At 48.7% G+C, this 21460-nt stretch overlaps 2 protein-coding genes across 5 annotated transcripts in view; both read left to right on the top strand.

The window, feature by feature from the left end:
* Positions 1 to 5465, top strand: part of lamc3 (laminin, gamma 3) — a 31536-nt gene extending 26071 nt beyond the window's left edge. The window contains 9 exon segments of the mRNA XM_047045228.1: positions 769 to 896; positions 898 to 1020; positions 1473 to 1616; positions 1794 to 1829; positions 1831 to 1897; positions 2630 to 2832; positions 3015 to 3155; positions 3650 to 3749; positions 4363 to 5465. Coding sequence (XP_046901184.1) covers positions 769 to 896; positions 898 to 1020; positions 1473 to 1616; positions 1794 to 1829; positions 1831 to 1897; positions 2630 to 2832; positions 3015 to 3155; positions 3650 to 3749; positions 4363 to 4601 — 1181 coding nt within the window. The 3' untranslated portion in view covers positions 4602 to 5465.
* Positions 5466 to 6812: 1347 nt separating this feature from the next.
* On the top strand, positions 6813 to 18640 carry si:ch211-282j22.3 (ER degradation-enhancing alpha-mannosidase-like protein 3). Of its 4 annotated transcripts, none has more exons than XM_047044549.1 (20): positions 6813 to 7635; positions 7938 to 7983; positions 8553 to 8653; positions 9444 to 9483; positions 9915 to 10027; positions 10345 to 10498; positions 10868 to 11002; positions 11133 to 11238; positions 11395 to 11492; positions 11720 to 11845; positions 12211 to 12294; positions 12462 to 12545; positions 12639 to 12763; positions 12911 to 13076; positions 13619 to 13776; positions 13880 to 13997; positions 14632 to 14805; positions 15056 to 15221; positions 15790 to 15981; positions 16693 to 18640. In XM_047044549.1, the coding sequence occupies exons 1-20, from the start codon at positions 7499 to 7501 to the stop codon at positions 16977 to 16979; spliced, it is 2610 nt and encodes an 869-aa protein (XP_046900505.1). In that variant the 5' UTR covers positions 6813 to 7498; the 3' UTR covers positions 16980 to 18640. The 4 variants fall into 4 exon arrangements, with proteins under 4 accessions (XP_046900505.1, XP_046900504.1, XP_046900506.1 ...); XM_047044548.1 differs by having other exon boundaries at positions 13877 to 13997; XM_047044550.1 differs by lacking the exon at positions 8553 to 8653 and having other exon boundaries at positions 13877 to 13997.
* The last annotated feature ends 2820 nt before the right edge of the window (positions 18641 to 21460 follow it).

Genomic DNA, 21460 nt, shown 5'->3' with positions numbered 1-21460 from the left:
CGGGCTCCATATAACCCTATCTGAACACTGTGGTTCAGTCCCAGAATGCTGCTGCGACTGTCAACCATATTTCTGGAAGGCAGAAAGGAGGGGGTGTGGTGTTTATGTGAGGGGGGTTGGGGGTTTCGGCGCCGAAAGTCTCATGAATCCTCTTAACCATGTCTCTTTGGAGCACAGAGGAGCTGAGGGGGGGGGAGGGGGGAAAGTGAGACATTCAGCCACTGGGGTTGGGGGGAGGGGGGGGGGGGGGGCGAGGTTTCTTCTCTCTAAGCCTGCTGCTTGATGGGGCGAGGATGGAGGGGGGGGGGGGAGGGGAGGATGGAGGGGTGGGTGGGGGGCGAGGATGGAGGGGGGGGGGGGGGGGGGGGGGGGGGGGGGACCCGGATCAGTCACATATGCACACACGCACACACGCACACATGCATTTCCTGGTGTCAGATTGCTCAGCAGGATTATCCTAAACGCTTCGCGCGGCACCATGCCGAAACCCCGGGTGCTCTCACGGGAGGCAGGAAGCAAGAAACGACAAATTGATTACCCTTTACCCAGCTCCAGTCTGCTGCTTGGTTCTGGGGATTGCTGTTAATCTTGTGGAGATTTCTGCATCTGGTGGGTGTACGTGTGTGTACGTGTGTGCGTGTGTGCGGGTGTGTGTGTGAGTGAGTGTGCCTTTTTCCCACACTCTATCACTGGTATGATGGTGCCGTGCCCCCCCCCCCCCCCCTCACACACACGCACACACATATCCTTGTCTCTGTTTCTCCCCAGTCTCGCCGAAATGCGGGCAGCGTAAGCACAACCTGACAGCCCAGGTGAACGAGACCCTAGCCAATCAGCTGGCTTTGGAGGCGGACTCTGCCAAGATCGGGGTTGCCCTAGGTAACCTCACCTCCTCCCCTGCAGCAGTTGGGTCAGATGAACCATACCCACCTACGTGGGCTCAACCAATCGGACCCTGGTTTCACGTCTGGCTCCAACCAATCAGACCCAAGTATTAAACCTGGATTCACGCATTCAGAGGTCAGTCACAGTAAAAATGAGTGCAGAGACATTGACAGAGAGAAAGAGAGTGACAGACGCAGAAAGAGAGAGTGACAAAGAGAGAGAGAGAGAGAGAGAGAGAGAGAGAGAGAGAGAGAGAGAGAGAGAGAGACAGAGAGAGACAGAGAGAGACAGAGAGACAGAGAGAGAGGAGAGAGAGAGAGAGAGAGAGAGAGAGAGAGAGAGAGAGAGAGAGAGAGAGAGAGAGAGAGAGAGAGAGAGACAGAGAATAACAGGGACACCAGCAGAGACACACAGGGACGGACAGAGTCAGAGTCAGAGTCAGAGTCAGAGACAGGTACAGGTACAGGTACAGGTACAGGTACAGGTACAGGTACAGGTACAGGGTACAGGTACAGGTGCAGATGTCAGTTGTCTCCTTGTGTGTCAGAGAGAGAGAGGGAGATGTTGTTTCCTCTGTGTGTTCCAGGAGCCCAGATCTGCAGGCCAGGATGTCGGACCTGGCCCTACAAGTCAACACCAAGGAGGAGCTTGTCAGCAAGATCAGAGAGGAGATGAAGCCTAAGATACACAGTGCTCAGGGTATCATGGAGAAGGTGCAGGACATCTATGAGGTAAGAATATTGACATGTCTAAAGTATCTGTTCTTGTAGATAGATAGACAGATAGATAGATAGATAGATAGATAGATAGATAGATAGATAGATAGGATAGATAGATAGATGGATGGATGGATGATGTTCTTTCACACCTCCCTGTGTGTGTGTGTGTGTGTGTTTGTACATATAAAGCTGCAAGCACGCACCCAGGGGTCCAAGGCCATGGCCCCTCTCATCCGTGGTGACGGGCAAAGAAGTGGAGTCTGACGTCATCACTCTACACAGGGAACTTGAGGGTGAGCAGAAGAGAATAAAATGAAAGAGACATTGTACAACATCATCCTTACAGAACATGCTCAGCCAATCCCCTGAGACCTTCATAAAAGGATCACTTTTGTTTCACTGCACAATCAGGGGCACGGTAGTATGGATAGAGCATAGCGACGGCCAGAGGTGTTGTTAGACATAAAACTCTACTGGGGCACAGGCTTGCTGCGCACAATGCATTACTAAGCTATAGAAACTCCCCTTGCTTAACCGACTATACAACAGTTCAGGGGCGCAAGCTAGAAATCAGCTTTGGCAGGGACATCAATAGTTAATGCGAGCATGCACATTTTTTTTCCGCATTCATTTAAGCGCAAATAACGTTTTTTTGAGCTTCAAGTAATATTGTTTTTATGCTTTAGTCAAAATAAGATGATCGGTAGGCCTATTATTTAGAAACTATCTTTAGTTTTGGAATGTTTTCTTAGCTTACCTCAATTCTGCCTTGTGTGTTTATTTTTTCCGGGATTATTTATCTAAATCAATGCACTGACTAATAAAGTAAATAGTTAAAACTCAAACTTTAGATTTTCCTGGGGCACAGCAGATTTATCCTGGGGCACGTGCCCCAGGAAACAGGGTCTAACGACGCCGCTGGCGACGGCACATTCAACACCAGTGTAGAAGTTACAGCACCTGGAACACATTTGAGGAGTTGTGGAGAACCTGGCACGACAGCGCCCTCTATCTGTTCCTTGTAGACATACAGAGGGAGTGGCCGACCAGGCAGACCCAGACCAGGGCGGCCCAGCGGAAGGAGAGGCTGCTGGGGGAGAAGCTCCTTCCCGACGTCAGGAGGAAGATGGGCCTGGCCCAGGAGGTTCTAACCACGGCCTTGGAGAACGCTACGCTCTCTAACGCCACGGCCCGCCAGGCAGAGCCCACTGCACACACACTGGCTAAGGTGAGTGTGTGTGTGTGTGTCTGTGTCTGTGTGTGTGTGTGTGGCTGTGTGTGTGTGGCTGTGTGTGTAATGGCTGTGTATGTGTGCTTGTGTCTGTTTGTAAAAGTGTCATGTTCTTTTGCGGTTCTCTTTTATGCTCAGTTGTCCATTCATTCGTGTGTGTGTGTGTGTTTGGACTCCAGAAGGCCAAGGCGACCATGAGCCAGGCCAAGCAGACCAGGAGCAGGTCCGCCCAGCTGAGCTCCTCAGTTCATGCCATCTTGGAGCAGCTGGCTGAACAGGAGAACCGGACTGCCAATGTAAAGGACCAGATCAACAGCCAGGTGAGCAGACAGAACCAGGACCACACCAGACACATTACAAGCAGAAGTGCTTCGGTTGGGCTGGAGTTACATCAGCCTGACCACCTTTACAGTATTACGTTGTTGTTATCGAAAAATAATTCAGATATTTCATGTATTTGATTACATAGCAGGTTTATTAGCTTGTTATGCAGTGTACAAAACTAACATTTTCAATTTTTTGAAGTGTAGCCTTATTATATTAAAAAAGGATTAATGTCTTTCCCAACTCACCCCGATATAGCTTACATACAAGTACGTATGTACCCTATACCATTAATATACACGTGTTTATTCACACATGAAACATTTCCCTCACAGTAACTTATTGTTACAACTACAGTCCCCCCATTCAGTCTATCTCTTTTCCTCCAAAGCTCATATGCGTAACTTCAGCAGTGGGGTGTGGGCAGTGGGCCTATGGCAGCTTCCACGGTCCTGGGTCTGGTGTCACCAGGTGTCTGCTTGTGTCTCAGTCCCAGGTGTCCCTGACAAGTGTGAAGGAGAGCATGGAGACAGCCAGGAGACAGCTGGAGGCCTACTCTCTCACCCTGACTGAGCTGGTCTCCAAGATTGGTATGTTGTTTGTTGTCTTTGGGGATTACATGTTAGTGCCTTGTTATTATGTCATGTCATGGTCTTCAGGGACAGTTTATTACTGTTTTAGGGACAGTATGTAATGGCCTTTAGGGACAGTATGTTCTGTCTCTCAGGAATCTTCTGATATACCCAGACTAAGACTAGGGAAGCCCCTTGAAACAGCACCTTAGCTCTAGTCGATACTTAATTTGTATCTAGGAAAACAACACACAGAGTGCTGTGATATTTGTGGAGCCAAAATAACACATCTATAAATAGTTATACGCCTACTTGATACTTAATTCATCTGTTTTCAACTCTTGTTGAAGCAGAAGCTAGTGATTTTTGTTATTAGAGACAGATATATTTTATTACTACAAAACCACACAAAGTAATGACAGAAATCATACAATACCTGTCTTCATTCCATTCAAATCAAACACTACTGCAAAACACAAATTGCTACCCAGACCCGGGGCATGAATTTGAGATTAATATCGCCAGGCAACAATCAATCAAGCCCAGAGATAAACATAGTTTTTCAACCCATGTTTTCTGTAGTGATAATGTAGTATCTCTCTCTGATGTGCTCTGATTGGTCCGACCCCAGACGGCACTGTGGCGACGGAGCGCTTCGACCGCATTCTGAATGAGACCACACTGCGTCTGAGCATGCTCCGTGGCAGTGTGGAGAGCCCCGTGCTGAACGGAAAGATCCAGAAGCTGAAGTCCGCCGCCAGGGACCAACAGAAACGCCTGTCCGTACTGGAACAGGACCTGCAGGAGATCCGAGAGGAGAGAGACAGTCTGAGCGACATCGCTCTACACCTCCCCAAATCCTGCCCCTAATCCTGTCCCCTCTTGATAGTCCCTCACACCAGTCCCGCTCCTAAACTTTGACTCAGAATCTGTCCCCAGTCCCGGTCCCCTGTCCTATCGTGGTCCCGCATTTCAGCACAAAGACAAAGAGGGGGACAGTGGGAGGAGAGGACGTGATACTTGAGGCTCCCACTAGGAGATGGAGAAGAGGTTTTCATAATCGTTATCGTGACCACTGTCTCCTTTTTTCCACATCTAAATCCACTCTCGCGTTCCATCTCCATCTCTTTTTCTCTCACCCCTCTCCTACGTTCTCATCAATAAACGACTTCCCTTCCTCCTTCAGTTTTTCCGCTTCTTTTCTATTCCATCCTCCACTCTCATATTACTAACAACCTCGGAACTTTAATTAAACCCTGGGTAATAGCCACCCATTCTAAGCTGCTGGTGCGCTCTGTCAAGTTTAAAATAACGGTGATTTTCTTTCCTGCGAGGGTAGGCGTGTCTGAAAGCTGGGCCAATGTGACACATTCATTTACACTTGAGCTCCTTTTCATCAACGTACCTTAATTAACAATTAGTCCTTTAGCCCTGGATGGATTCAGGTCGGCCCTCCACCGCAGACAATGTTAGTAGTGTGATTGTGAGTGCACAGGCTCTTTTCAGTCATTCCATCTCCGATTCTCTGTGTCATGTACCACTATCTAGGCTACTTTTGTCCTTTACAATGACAAGCAAAGAAAAAGATGTTCAAACTGTCTCTGGATGGATGAAACTTGGCAATTGTACCTGCTGATCATGGAGATTTCAGATGACATGCCTGTAATGAATCATGTTATGTATACGTCCAATATTGGAGCAGTACACTGTATATGACAAAGAAAATTGAAACGAGATTTGACCATGTTCATTCTGTATAGTTGTACTCTGTGTGTGTGTGTGTTCAAGTATATTACCTTTTGTAACAGGTACAAGTAACATTGGAATGATTTATTCCTGTTCCTCTTGACAGTCCCTGTTGGCCTAATCTAAACCTGCAAGAATAACATCTAACCTGTATGAGCTATACCTATCAAATAAGAGACCACTGTGACTTTTTCTTTCCTTTCCAAAGACTTTGAGAAGGAAACATTTTTGAGTGAGAAACAGAGGGGTTCAACTTGCGGTGGCCTCTTAAATTGAACCCTTCAATGATTCTATTCTTTCTTAACGTTTGTGGAAAAAGGAAGGAAACGTGCCGTGATTTCTTCATTTTTTCTAGAGCTGTATATTTGAACAATTGATTCATACTGAATCATTCACTTACCAACTGAGAATAACCTGTAAACTTAGAATATCAACTATGGAGGACCTTGTAATATTTACATGTAAGTGTAGTAAAGTGACTTATACTGGCAGTTGGGTGAGATGCAATTTGATGGAGGGCAATAGGTCCAGCTGGAGCAGAGGGAGGACAAAGATAGATAGTTCAGGGGGTGGGTGACAGGAGAGAGGGGTGGTGGAATAGGGTATACTACGGTTAGGGTGGGGTAAATGGTTCAGGGGGTGGGTGACAATGGTGTGGGGGGTATAGTCTGGACATGGGGTGGCCAATAGGACTACTACTCAATGAGTATGCGCACCACATGGGGCAAGAAGCTGTTGTGGAACCTGTTCGTTTTTGCCAAGGTGTTCCACCATCTGGAGTCTTTCGAGTCTCGACGGTAAGTGGAGGAACAGATGACGGCCGCGGTGGGTAATGTCTGTGATGATGGAGAGGGCTCGGTTAAGGCTGCGTGTGGTGTAGAGGTCGCTGATGGCCGGTTGTTCTGCACTAACGCCTTTTGTCCTGAACTGCGTGTGTGGCTATGTCTGTGTGTCTTTATGCCACATTGTTTTGCTGTATCCATCGCTGTCCAAATGATGATGCTTTTTACTTTTTTTTCGGGGAGACATGTAGGCTGTCACCTTTTGCAAAAACACCTTTTTCCTGTTTTGTGATGTATTTTGACAGTGCCAGTACAAAATATCAATTTACTGATTGTGATTCTGGTTATACAAAATCGTTACACTGACGCCACGACACTTAACTTGACTTTGCCACATGAGCCAAACCAATAGACTGTGAGGTCGGGTTGAATGGAAACAAAAAGAAACATATCTCCCAACTCTATGATATCTCCACCTGCCGGAAAACTGTGGAGTGGCAACGACGTACATGACTTAGTTCCTGTTACGTCTTGTGGGCGTGCTGGCGTAGCACGCAACTAGTCCGTCAGCTCGAATCGTCTGTCAGAGGAGTCCTGTAGCTATCACTCCCGACTTCAAGGTGTTCTTTAACGGCTGTTTGTTTAGTCACTCCGGCAGTTTAGAGAACTGTGTCGTTGTTCAGAGACGTCGTAGAAAGAAAGTCGGAGATCATAACAACAATTTACAAAGGGGACACGTGCACTACACGGATCAGTCTTTGTTGATTAGCTTCGGGGAGCTAACTATGCTAATGGAGTTCCTTCCTGTGCTTCTTTGGAGTTTCATCCGCTCGATTGGAGACAGGGACAGCTCTCCGGAGAATACGGTTAATCAGAATATAAGGTTATATACATGCAAATAACACTGAAAGAGGATAATTAACTTCCGTTGAATCCATCTGTCAAGATAAGTAGTTAGCTATCTTAGTACCCAGCTACCTGGTTGATTACTTTGGATAATCACCTGATAATACCTGGGGCATTAGCTAACTAATTCTATTGCTGTCAAGCCGACTGCTGCCAGTACCATCAAGTTGGGAAACTTGGTTTCCTGAACTGCCAACTGTCAACTACACTGCTGGTGGACCATGAGGCTACCCCGAGTTCAGAAATATATTATTTGGACTACCGCTATTTGATTCTATGTGGGCGTGCTTTGCGCTCAATCAAACAGCACTTGTGTGCGAGTGTACCAGGTAAATGAGGGCGTTTTGCTGGACACTTGGCGGTCCCAACATGGTCTTACCAATGCGGGTCTTGCTGCTCACAACTTTCTGTCACTGGGCTAATGGCCAAGAGAGCCAGGGCATGACTCGTGAGGAGAAGGCCACAATCAGGTAATACAAATTTAAACTAATCAGTTTCAAAACAAACTCGCCGAAATAAGGTATTTCAAATAGTCTACATGTGTCAGCTTTCACAGACACGCCCCTCTCCCCTTCTAGCCACAGCCAAGTATGACCCAACCCAGCATTGTCTTAAGATTGCACAATTAGTCAAATCCAAAGGGAACCAGGTGTACTGATCAAGATAAGAATGCTTAACTACCAGAACTGATGGGATCAGACAAGCGACCGTCAATGTTTATCAGCTCACACACACGTCCAAATCCACTCATCCCTTTTCCTTTTCCTTTCAGGGAACAGGTTGTTGAGATGTTTGATCATGCCTACGGCAGCTATATGGTGAGACAGCCCGTGTCTGGTTACACCGGTCCGCACCTTACGCCTGCAGTACATACACGTTATGGGAACCTTAGATACAAAAGTCATTTAAGGTGTGTTGGCAGACAGGGTCATTGCAGGTCGGTTAGTGTTTCAATGTCACAATCAGCAAGGCGCAAGTAGTCAGCGTGGAAACCACGGTGATATCCGAGGAGGGCTATAACATATTGTTTTAATGTATAGTCTCAGCCTAACAGCCAAAAATGTTGTCTCCACCTTCACAATGCCAGATAATCTTTGAGTCAACATTTGTTTTGGGGGTTTTTTCATGCTGGAGATAATGGCCGGATTTCCCAGATTCGTTAAGAAGCTCTTAGCTAAGAGCTTCCCAGAGCGTTCTACAGCGCTCTTAGAACGTTATTAAGAAGATCCTAGCGTTAAGAGCTCCTTAACAAATCTGGGAAACCCGGCCAATGTCTCCTGAATTGTGCCCTGTCCCCTGTCGAAGATCATTTCCCTAATGAGGGTAGGCTAGCCTATCCCCTCGTGACTCAGTGCCCTGACCGTACTGTGGCCTGATTCTGCCACAGAAATATGCGTACCCAGCCGACGAGCTGATGCCGCTGAGCTGCAGGGGGAGGGTACGGGGCCTGGAGCCCAACCGAGGAGACATCGACGACTCCCTGGGAAAGTGAGTTGTTGTCCAACATGCCAGGGCCACCAATGACAAGTTCGTTTTTTTTTTTTTTAACCCCCTATTGACATGGTTGTAATCTTAGCCCTCTGTTGAGGTTTAAGAGCCCCAAAAAACGAATGGGGTTGTGTACCTAGTTGTGGTTTACCTAGTTATGAGTGCGTTAGGTAAGCTATTCGCCAAGCCGATTCGCCATGTGTGGTTATGTTATTTGCCATGCCAGGTAGAAATACACCGTTTAGATGCTGAGATGTCCCAGATATTTACAGAATGTAGGCCAGAGATTGTAAGTAGACCTGGCTTCCCTGTAGACCAAAACGAGTGAAAATTGTTCTGCCCTAAAGTAAAATACTGTACAAAGAATATTAGAACTTTATTGCCCAGACAGGAAATGTTCCTCTGGCAGTGTACACACATCTAGACACATCTAGAAAATCTTAATCTTAGATTTCTTTTATTTTTGTACCCAACTCACATTGGTTTGAGATTGGGAATTGCGTTGGTACAAGTGCGTCCTCCTACTGTCCACATTTGTTTCTCTTGGTGTCCAATAACGTCTGCCCAAGGTAAGCAGCACAACCTGTCTAAAAAGGGGTCCGACATGTGTGACCTTGAAGTGCTTCGGGGTCCTCGGTGACACGATAGGGCTGGCAGGTCGCAGGTCGGACTCGGCCACAGACCAGCACGATGACAAAGATGTCACGGATACCCATACCAGGAAATGCAGTTTAGCACCTCTGTTGTGTGGAATGGCGTCACGACCGTCTGTTTGACTTTTCCCACCCAGGTTCTCTCTCACGCTGATCGACACCCTGGACACCCTGGTGGTAAGTACTTGACCCCCCCCCCCCGGAGCCAAATGCCCCCCCACCCCCTCAGACGTGTCCTGACTCAGCTAAAACACCCCAATCAGATACCACCCAAATCGATACAAGCCAGTGGGATCCAAGGTCCATTGAACTGTCATGGGATTAGCCCCCTGGAGCCCCCCGAGCAAACACAGCAGGACATCAGCGCTGAGGTTTCCCCTCGCACCGATATTAAAGATCTTTAGGGCCCTGTGTAGTGAATACTCCCACGATGCATCGACTGTATTTTGCGCCGCTGTTCTAACCGAATTTGCGGAAGTGATGTGCCATTCGATCGTTGTGATGTTTGTTGTTTGCTCAAGGAAGAAAATGTTTGCTTCAGACGATGGCTGGCTTGCGGATAGACAGGTGTATCTTGTGTGTGTGTGCATGTGCTCGCGTGTGCGTAGGTCCTGAACAAACTGGATGAGTTTGAAGATGCTGTGAGGAAGACCATGAGCGACGTGAGGCTGGATAACGATGTGGTCGTGTCCGTGTTCGAGACCAACATTCGCGTGCTGGGGTGAGGACACATACACGTTTTATTTTTTATTTTTTTATTTTTTAAAGAATTATACAACTTTCAATGCCTGGGTTCTTCTCAGGTCGGCCATTATCCTTGCTTTACGATCTCTACGCCTCTGTTCTGGCCGGAAGTTAGTTGGGGCATCTGCTGTTAGAGATTGGGACCCCCATTTACATTCCTAGGGCTCTCACTGATCTGGAATCCGTTTTTACACCGCGGTTTATATCAAGTAGGAGGAGCTGGACTGAAGGTTTTTGTCTCCTTCTCGGAGACATTCAGGCCTAGTGAACTGTCTGGTCCTGCTGTTCCTCTAGCGGCCTGTTGGGGGGCCACGTGATGGCAGACATGCTGAAGCAGCGCGGGGACAGGATGCAGTGGTACGCCGGCGAGCTGCTCGACATGGCCAAGGAGCTGGGACACCGACTGCTGCCTGCCTTCAACACCACCAGCGGCCTTCCTTACCCCAGGGTAGGCCCACACAAACTCACTCTCTCGCTGGCAGTCACACTGAGCACGGTCATGATTCCTGCCTGTACTGTCGGTAAATAGCCTAGTCTCCGAGTCGAGAGTCCAGTTTATTATCGGCTCCTCTTTTCCTCTCTGTTCCGTAAATGTTACATTTAGTCATTTAGCAGACGCTCTTATCCAGAGCGACTTTCAGTAAGTACAGGGACATTCTCCCCGAGGCAAGTAGGGTGAAGTGCCTTGCCCAAGGACAAGGTCATTTGGCAAGGCCGGGAATCGAACCAACACCCTTCTGATTATTAGCCCGACTCCCTAACCACTCAGCCACCTGACCCCTAAACGTTGACATGTTCCTGGCTTCCTCGTGTCAAGGTGAACCTGAGGTACGGGGTACTCAACGCCCTGTCCCGTACGGGCACCGAGTCGGACACTTGTACGGCCTGCGCCGGGACCATGATCCTAGAGTTCGCAGCCCTGAGCAGGCTGTCCGGGGAGTCCGTGTTCGAGGTACGAGCCGGGAGACTCATTCCGAAACGCTAGATGACACTGCTTTTATTTGTTTACGTTAGTTTTTTTTGGGGGGGGGGGGGGGGGGACCGGCATGACGCCTGAGGATGTTGTCGCGTGTCACTTTCAGGAGCATGCCAGGAAAGCCTTGGACGTCCTATGGGAGAAGAGACAGAGGGGAAGTGACCTCGTCGGGACCGTCATCAACATCCACAACGGAGACTGGGTCCGCAGGGGTGAGGCAGGGCTCTTTACAACACACACACACCTTGGGTACAGCCGCCTCTACGTCCTTGACTGTGTTGGTGTACCTCAAGAACATTCTCCAAGAAAGCTTCTATGGAGACCTTCTATGAATGCCTTGTATTTGTCATCTGTGTCGTTGTCGACAGACAGCGGAGTCGGCGCCGGTATAGACTCCTACTACGAGTACCTGATGAAGGCTTACATCCTGCTGGGAGACAACGTGTACCTAGAGAGGTTCAACACCGTAAGCAGCTCTCCTGTCCACCAGGCTTTCGCTGAAGACACCTACACACACCATGCACAAAAGGATGTCATCTCAACTAGGTTCTCTGTGCAACCATGTGCGAACCTACTGTTATTGAAATGTAATAGTGTCATGTATGTCATAAATAGCGGGGGTTATATTAGTATCTGTGAGATTAAGCCTGTGTGTTTTCTGTGCGTGTGTGTGTGTGTGTGTGCGCGCTACAGCACTACAGCGCCATCATGAAGTACATCAGCCAGCCCCCTCTGCTGCTCAACGTGCACATGCACAACCCCACAGTGAGCGTGCGCAGCTGGATGGACTCTCTGCTCGCCTTCTTCCCCGGACTCCAGGTAGGGCACCCGCACGGCCCCTTCCTGGGACTCCCACCCCCCCCCACCCCCCCCGGCCTTTGCAGCCATGCACCGTACACTGGGCAGCCAGGGCTCTCTCGCCGCTACCCTGTCGTCGACCCACAAAAACCAAACGGCTTCTCATTCCCGCCGATCCTGACGATTTGACGTTTCGAGATCTGGTTTCCCAAGTTTCCGGTAACAAGTCCTGGTGTATTCTTAGTCCGGCTCCTCGACAGATTCCCAGCCGTCGGTCCTATGAACGCCGTAAACGAATCCCTAATCCTCAACATTCTTACCGACGACAGACGAGATGTGTGTGTGTGTGTGTGGAGGAAGTGATCTCCTTGCATGTGCTCACTCAGGTCCTCAGGGGCGATCTGAAGCCAGCCATAGAGACCCATGAAATGCTCTACCAGGTCACCAAACAACACAAGTTCCTTCCTGAGGTAAGACGATTTGCTCGACAGAACCCGGGGCACTCTTGACATCTGTTTCTATTTACTTCACGCCAAATAAGTCAAGAATTGAACATGTCGCTAAAGCGAGACAAAGCATCCAGTCGTGGATTTTTTTCAAGGATCTGATTGGCTGTGTGCACTTCCTCCTTCTCCAGGCCTTCACCACCGAGTTCAGAGTGCACTGGGGTCAACATCCCCTAAGGCCGGAGTTTGCGGAAAGCACCTACTACCTCTACAAGGTAACACGCGAGACGAATCTCGTCTCGGGACGTACCACTCTCCAAACAGGGGTGTTTCCAAAAACGGCTCCCCCGTTTCTTCCTCTATTCCAGGCCACGGGAGACCCCTACTACCTCAGAGTGGGCCAGTCCATTGTGGAGAAGCTCAACGCCCACGCCAGGGTGCCTTGTGGGTTCGCCGCAGTGCACGATGTCCGCACAGGGACACATGAGGACAGGTAGCTGCAGGAAACACACAGACACACGCACGCCTAATCTCATGACGCATTCGTTTTCTATTGTGAGGATAAGGAGTACTTAGCTGTGCAATGGCGGTAAGCTGAGACTGCGTGTGCGTGCGTGCGTGTGTGTGTGCGGGGCTGCAGAATGGACTCGTTCTTCCTGGCGGAGATGTTCAAGTATCTGTACCTGCTGTTCTCGGAGAAGAACCAGCTGCCCTTCGACATGGACGACTACATCTTCACCACCGAAGCTCACCTGCTGCCCGTGGCCCTCTCCACGTCCCGGTCGCCCTGCCATGGCAACAGCACGGTGCGTGGGACACGCCCATACAGCGCATACCCACAGAGAGAACTCCTTCTCGGAGTACAGATACGGAGATAACTCTCTCACACATAGACACAGGAGCGCACTCTTACTGGAGCAGCTACACACAAACGCATGCACGTACACTCTCTTTCACACATGCGTCCTATCTACCTACCTACAAGGAAATAAAAACCGGTCAATAATTCCCCAGCTGTTGAAACAGGTCACAGCTACGCCCAAAGTACATATATCTCTCTCTTTATCTCTCCCCCTACCTCTCCTACGGTTCTGAGCTCACGTCTTCCGTACGATCGCTCTCATCTCTCGTTCTTTTATCTTTTTATTGTATTTTTCTATTGTCATCGCTGCCTTGGTTTACAGCTCTCTCGCTTTGGCCTGGTCTGTTTGGTCTCTCCTCCGCCCGCCTGCCCCTCTCTCCCTCACACACAGCCACACAAACAAATACAAATTCCCGCTCCTCCACAGTCCAGCAGGGGCTTTCTCCCCAGTGCAGAAAATAAACAACCCTACGCTCCATGTTGCAGGAGGCGCCCCCTAGTGTGCAGGAGGAGGATCCGTTCACTTACTCGTGCCCCAGCACCCAGACCCTCTTCCCCAACAACCCCTTCTTCGCCAAGACCATCAGGGACGGATACAAGTACCTCACGGGGGTCGGCCGGGCCTTCCAATCCTCGCCTGTCAGGTGTGTGTGTGTGTGTGTTCACTGCTCTCACAACAACAACCTCTGCTGTGAACCCATGGGGGTGTGTGTGTGTTGACGTGTGTGTGTGTGTGTGTGTCAGCAGGGGGATCGAACTGCCTCTCCATGACAACGGCATGGAACCAGTGGAGTTCCTGAAGAGCATGGGCATCTCCCTCACCCCTCTGAACGACGGGGCTACCGTGGCAACCAGGGCCCAGGGGGTAAGCTGGGGTGACGGGCTGCCCTCCGCTGCATGACTAAACTCGTCGGATCGTCTTTGTGTTATCGGTCCTAGACACCGATTATTCCGTTGCTCGAGGCAAATGCTCATATCCATAGAAAACATACTGGATAAAACATCTTGGGTGAACTTGTGTGTTAATCTGGCCTTAGAATGCACTTTGGCCGCCATTTGGCTCAGTGCCATCTTGGACGGCGTGTGGATTCACTGGGTTGGTTGTAGTTGTTGATACTTTCCCTCCGTCCTTCTCTTCCTCTTCCTTTCTCTGCTTTGGTCTCCCTCTCTCTGTCTCTCCCTCACTAACTCTCTCCCTCACTGTCTGTCTCTCTCCCTCACTATTTCTCTCTCCCTCACTATCTCTCCCCCTCACTGTCTGTCTCCCTCACTGTCTCTCTCTCTCCCTCACTGTCTGTCTCCCTCACTGTCTGTCTCCCTCACTGTCTCTCTCTCTCCCTCACTGTCTCTCTCTCTCCCTCACTATTTCTCTCTCCCTCACTGTCTCTCTCCCTCACTTTCTCTCCCTCACTATCTCTCTCTCTCCATCACTGCCTCCCTCTCCCTTCCTCTCTGCCTCTCTCCCCCCCCCCCCCCCCCCCCCCACCTTCCTTCCCCAGGAGCATAAAGGGGTCTTCCGGGTGAAGCTGGTGGCCGAGGTGACCCAGAGCCCCGAGGAGGAGGAAGTGCTGCCCCTCATCGTGCAGCTCATCTCCCCCCCGTACCTGGGTAGAACGGTCCTGACCGCTGGGCCGGCCAAGTTCGGAATGGACCTGACCAAGCAGGAGCACGGGGTGAGCCGGGGGGGGGGGGGGTTCTCTTATATTCTTGTGTATTAACATTGTCAGTTATCCCAATAGATGAAATCAAATATTTTCATGTCACTTTGGGAGTTGTGTCGGCCTGTGTCGTTGACAGAATGTGTGTGTTTTCTCTCCTTTCTCTCTCTCCCTCTTTTTCTTCCCTCTTTGTTCTTTTCCTTTCTCTCGTTCCTTCTTTGTGCTCTGTCTCTCACACACACACACACACACTGGCTGTGCCCAGGTGAAGGGCCGCATCGTCAGGGCGTCCCCCTACACGGCGTGTGGGCCCGTGGAGAACGGCGAGCAGCTGAGCGGACACATCGCCCTGGCCCTGCGCGGGGACTGCATGTTCGCCGCCAAGGCCCGCAGGCTGCAGGAGGCGGGGGCCATCGGGGTCATCTTCATCGGTGAGGGGCCGCAGCGAACACACACACACCTGGTCACACCCGTACGTCTCACTTTGTCCCGAAATGTCGGCGCTCTACCTATAAGCCACATTTCACTTGCGAGAATGGTGGAATGGTGGCCAATTGGAGCGCGCACACACACACGCAGCGTGTGCCGGTTACATCCCCTCACACACAAGACATCATCCGTGTGATTGAGATCCTTTTCAGTCAGCAGCTTAGTGAGATATAGCCTGAGGAGGCTTTTATCACTCTGCTGTTATGACGGTTAATCTGTGGCAAAGAATGGACTGTAGATTCAACTTGACCCGTCATTTGAGTAGCTCAATGTGTAATTGCTAAGACTTGGATTAGGGTCGATTCAGGGCCAGCAGTTGTCCTATACACAAAGAAATCGGATAAACCCGTTTTATGATCCGAGACGAGACTTAAGCTTTATCCAGAAAACTGGCCCCTTAACACGCAGATAAACAGACCGCGGTAAAGCTTTTCTTTCAAACAGCCGACCCCTTATCCGTTCCCAAAAACCACACGTCCCATATCTCCCCCCCCTCCTCCCCTCCACCAGACCACCGCGAGGGCAGCAACAGCGAGGACTCGCCCCTCTTCCAGATGGTCGGCGACGGCGACTCCACCTCGGACATTGGCGTGCCCCTCCTCTTCCTGTTCAGCCGCGAGGGGGCCGTGCTGACCTCCGCCCTGGAGGAGCAGCACAACGTGGACGTGCTCCTGCTGCCCAAGGAGAGGCAACTGGGCCACGGTGAGGCGGCAGGCCAGAGGGCCACGGTGCGACTGACGCCTAGCAACCAAAGACAAGTGGACAGGTTTTAAATAGAAAGGAAGAAAAAAAAAAAAGGATGTTACATATTCATCATACATTTGTCGCTCAGTTTCTGAGTTGACGATATGGGGAACATTTACATTTCGATTATATTTAAAAGGCTTCCTTGATCCCGACTTCCGTTGTGTAGCAAATATTAACCGGTACAGCAAACCAGTGCTCCAAATGCAGCTGTGCAGACTGCCCCTTTGACAATGAATGACTTCACGCATAATAGGCGTAAGAAGTTAAATAAGAATACCTGTCCACATTTTTTTTTTCCATGTACAATTAGTCATTTAGCAGACGTTCTAATCCAGAGCGACTTACAGTAAGTTGTACAACCAGATAACGGGGGAAAAGGTGATGTCAGGGAGTGGGGGAGCAACATCAACCGCACACAGCACACAAAAATCCAGTCCAATATTGTGAATGCTTCCGTTACTGCTACCTCAGTTGTATAGTAGTGTAAATAGAAAAGAAAGCACCAGAAGCTGTTGGCATGCCAGTGGGCAAATACAAGGCCAGAGTATGCAACAGTTTACGACACTAGACTGTACGGTAGCATGAGAACGAGGATCATCCCCGAGGACATGGGGGCATCCCCTCCTCCTTTTTCAAATGGTCTGTTTCTTTCCTCTCTTCCTCCAGTCAAGCAGGAGAAGCCCCTAGGGATGAACATCAAGTTCCGCCTGGCGGAGGAGGGGGAGCTGGAGGAGGGCTCGGCGCGAGGCCACACCCTGCAGTTCCTCCTGGAGAAGGGGGAGGTGCTGCTGGAAGAGGAGGAGGAGGAGGAGGAGGAGGGAGAGGAGGAGGGGCGGGGGGAAGCCAAGCCCTGCACGCCACCAGGGGGCGGTAGCGTCTCCCCCTGCATGGAGACACCGGGTCACGCCCCGCCCCCAGCACACAGCCCCGGCCAGCCGGAAGAGGGCCCCTGATCGGATTCAATGAGACCAGACTGGTTCCTGTAACATCCCTACCTGACCACAGGGCGGACGCCCCCCACCCCCCCCATCCCCATCCGGCACTGACCTCTGATCAGCGTCCAGATAACGTCCTCTAGGGCCGGGCCAGAGAGGCTAACTGGGCCCTTGGGTCTAGTCTGAGGGTCTGCTTTACTCTCCAGAGGGAAGCCTGTTGATGTGACACACACATTATGTATGTACATACATACACACACACACACACACACACACACACATATATATATATACCCCCCCACTCACTCACACACACACACACACACTTTAAACCTTAAGGATGACCTCTATAGTGACTAGATACTAGGACTGTGTGTTTTTGGGATTGGTGTTTCTGGCCAGATGTAGCACAGCTACTCTACCTGGACTCATGGCTGGGTCACCTCAGCTGCGGTAGCAAACCAAACCACATGATGGCGGCGTCAGGCCCGACGACCGCTAAGTTCACGAATGGCGTATGATGCAACAGTTTAAACAGGGTGAGAGGGGGGAAAAGGCGCCTTATGAGGCTGTCATAGTTAAGGCTTCAGGTTTTTTTAGACACCGTTGTGTCCGACCAGTCTAGAATGACGTCCTGTGAGGATGAACGAAGGCCGTCTCTTTACTCACACACACACACGCCTCCAAAACCAGGAAACATCCCGTCAGCCTAGTCCCCCCTGTTTACTTGACTCAAGCCTAGCTGGTACGATTTAGACGCGGAGAGAGACACGACGGGAGGGTGGGTCCTGACTCTGCAGAAGGCGTGGCCCATGCTAGCGGCACACAGGTTCTGTTACTTTGTTCTGGGGGGGGGTCACGGGGGACGGATTGAAGAGGGCCTCATCTGCACCTTGGCACCTTCCGGACGGATCCACACGGGAACGCCCCAATTCCTGTTTCACGAGAGTTTGTGTGTGAGAATGTGTTTTGAGGTGCATGTCGGATTTCCAATACAAAGAAGCCCCCCATGTATGAATGTCAGCTATGTGTTCTGGTCTCTCTTACGCCCCGGGGGGTAAGATGACACGGCTGTCTGTGTGTGTCCACACATGCACGTGTGTTTGGTAAGAGACACAAAAGAGGCCGAACGGTTCAAGACGCGGAAACATTTCCTCTCCCATCAACAAATGCAGTCAGTATAACTCGGGCATTCCCTCATCTCTTTCGATCGCACAGATGCTAAATAATTATGCATGGGTTTTAGGTTATGTGTGTGTATAAGTGCGTGTGTGTGTATGGGCAAACCGGGGCAGTGGAATTTATGGGAAATGTTTATCTGGAAGTGTTTTTCTGCCATGACGGGGTGTAATCGTTTCTTGTTCGCGCAGTGGACCTCTTGCAAATGCTGCTCTGTTAATTTTAAGTACGTAAAGTGTCATTTCAGCACTTCCGACTGTCTACAAGGTATGTACCTAAGACGATGTTGACCTGTGTGCTTTGGTGCCCATTTTGGAATGTTGAGAGGTAGGTAGGGTAACTGAAGCTAACAAAATTAAGTGCCAAAGTGATTTTTCTTATTTTACCCAATTGCTGGTAATATCACATGCAAATGTATATTCTTCTTGTCTCAGTTTTGGCAAACGGAGAGCGAAAGCAACGAGATTTTGCCATTATCAATAAATTAAGAATCATGATTACTCGAGTGGATTCATTGCTTACATCAGTGTTATATTTTCTTCTTCTGAATCTTACATCTGTCCATGTGTATTCACTGTGCTGTAGCAAATGGGTTAGCACTAGCACTACAGCCTGGCCAATATGGTCCTATCTGAATTCATCACCCATTGTGTGTGGGATGCCGTGACTCCAGATGCATGCACTTGCCCTCAAGTATAGATTGTTGAACGAAAGCCAACACGTTTGGAGCCTGACATCAGCTGATGACATCAGCGGAACATGGCCACAGACGTGGACAGGTGACAATAACTCACACAGGACAACAGAATACCATAGAAAAGGAATGTCACGAATGACGTAGGCCTCTTCGCTTGGCATGCGTTGAGTAAGATGTGAGGCTCTGTTCTCCATAGCTCGACGTCCTTGGTCAACAATTCAGGTGGACACTTCTTGACAGTAGCATTATTTGATTGGTTGTACTTTAACGGTCGTACTTAAAAGATATAGGGACTGCTATGCCTGGGCATTTAGCAATGTTTTTTTCTTGTTAAAGGGAACTTGAAAATCATTGAGACCTGATAAGATTTGATTTCTGGTTAGTGACTAAATTAAGTCAAAATAAATGTATTGTGCTTGTTATTCCAGAAGAATACAAACCCTAGGCTATGTATTTCTGACTTTGTTTCACACAGTGAGACAGGACATAAGGTATAACATCCCAGAGATTCTTGTCATGATAGATATTACAGTTTTTCACAAATGCTAAAACACATTTCTTGAAACGGTTACCCTTTTTCCTCAAAACTGTATACACAAAACCAAATCTTCCTTTCAAAATTTCCAAAATCTCTGACTCTTCTGGCAAAATCAAACACTCGCCCCTAAACCATTTAACCTGTGCTCAAAATGAAGCAATGCTTTCAGATCAAAAACACAGCAAACTAACATAAAAACACTATGGAACAATCAATAGACACAGCACAGAAAAATTGAGAACACAGCATCCATGGCATGTAGTTACAGAAAAATATGTTCATTGTACATACTGCAGTAAGCGCATTTCACAATGAAGAAAGTATAACAATCACAACTTACTGTAGTACTGTGAATAAATTGCACACCGTAAGTAGGCTACTTTACAGTTTCTTCCGATTGCTTAAGCACAATTTTGAAAACAGGGCTCACTTTGTCAAAACACAACACACGATTCATACAACTAAACACACAAGTAACAGAACACCTCCAATCTTTTGCAAAATGAAACACTTCGTTCAAAACTATACAATCATGTATAAAAAAATATTTCTGTCACCATATGCCACACACAGGTTTCATAAAATTGGATTGTTTGAACCAGTTACAGGCTGTTGTGCAAAGTTTTTAAGACTTTTAAACTAACGATTCTTTTCTAATGATATAACTTGCTTGATTTTGTCAAAGGTGTTGTTACAGTAGAGTACGTAAAAGTACATGAATATGTTGAACAAACACAACACACAAGACAAGTACTACACACTGCTGAAAATATTTACTGTATTTCTCCACATTGTCTATGTAAAGGTTGCATTTTGTGCAGAAAATCTGAACATATTTCAAATGGAAGATTCTATAGTAGGCTTCATACTGTAAACGCTGCAAATACATTTGTGGAGACAAATGAAAGTATTCAGCAAATGAAATACAGTACATTGTTTCAATCATGGACTGCCGTGAATGTGTACAAAAAAGTACTGATGTAGTGCAAATACTGTACTAGGCTATATGACTTTTATTGTATGTACTGTAGACAGTAGAAAATAGTAGTTTTCACCTTTGCTCTTGTCAAAATGTCCAAATTACTGTTGCAACAGTGTATCTGGTGAGGTTGGGCTCAACTCTGTCCAGACGCTCTTAATGTTGCCCCATGGTTCACAACATGGTCAACCAATGTTGTTTGAATTTCATTAGATACTGTTAATGTAGCCCTATTCTTCCACTGCCTCCAGGTCTCCCTCTTCCTCTTCCTGCAACATTGCCTTCCATTTTTTATGAGGACAGGCACACTGACCTATTGCCTTTTTATAGTGCTTACCTGATTGGTATGTTTACAATTATGCACTTTAGTGCTTGTACACCTGACGCCCGTGTTTGATCCATTCGTTCACGTGTGGCATTTTACAAGGCATCGTCTAAGAAAATGCAATTACAGCAAGTGACATGATCTTAACTGTCTATGTCTAATGTAGAAAAGTGTGTTTAGTGATTTGCAAAACACTGTGTGTGGTATCTTGCAATTAGTGTGAGGCTGAGAATGTGCTTATAGTTGGGCAGATCTGGGCTGCTGTGTTGCTCCTTGAGTGTCAGGTTCAGGCAGGAGGACTCAGTGGTGTTATTTATGATACTTTTTTGCACACGAAACATTACATTATTGCATCTCTTGACTTTAGCATATTGTTCTGCTCGCAGCGGCTCCCTTCCGCCCCCAACTGAGACACCGTCTCGCCATCCGGGCAGAGAGCAACGAACGCATTACCCATGGGAAAGAAGAACACAAACAAAGGAGGAGGCCAGGAAGGCGGAGGCCGCAGGAAGACTGAGAGCGTCTGTGTCGCACTAGTAATGCAAGTGCCGGGATCCCTGCTATATACCCCGCCCTATTAGGAAGGTGTGCCCTGACGGGTGGCGTGACGAGTTGCAGTGACGCGCTAGGTCTCGCGTCTCCTGCATGAGCCAGCTCCGCTTGATTTCACTAACTGTGTGTTATTTGACATTTGTGTAAGCAATCGGAAAAAAACTGTAAGTAATACAGTATTGTATGTCTTTATATTCAGTGCTTGCATAAAAATACAGTATTCCAACGG

Source organism: Hypomesus transpacificus, chromosome 22 (assembly GCF_021917145.1).
Source record: "Hypomesus transpacificus isolate Combined female chromosome 22, fHypTra1, whole genome shotgun sequence".
In the NCBI taxonomy this organism is placed as follows: Eukaryota; Metazoa; Chordata; class Actinopteri; order Osmeriformes; family Osmeridae; genus Hypomesus; species Hypomesus transpacificus.
This window is presented reverse-complemented; position numbering and strand designations above follow the sequence as displayed.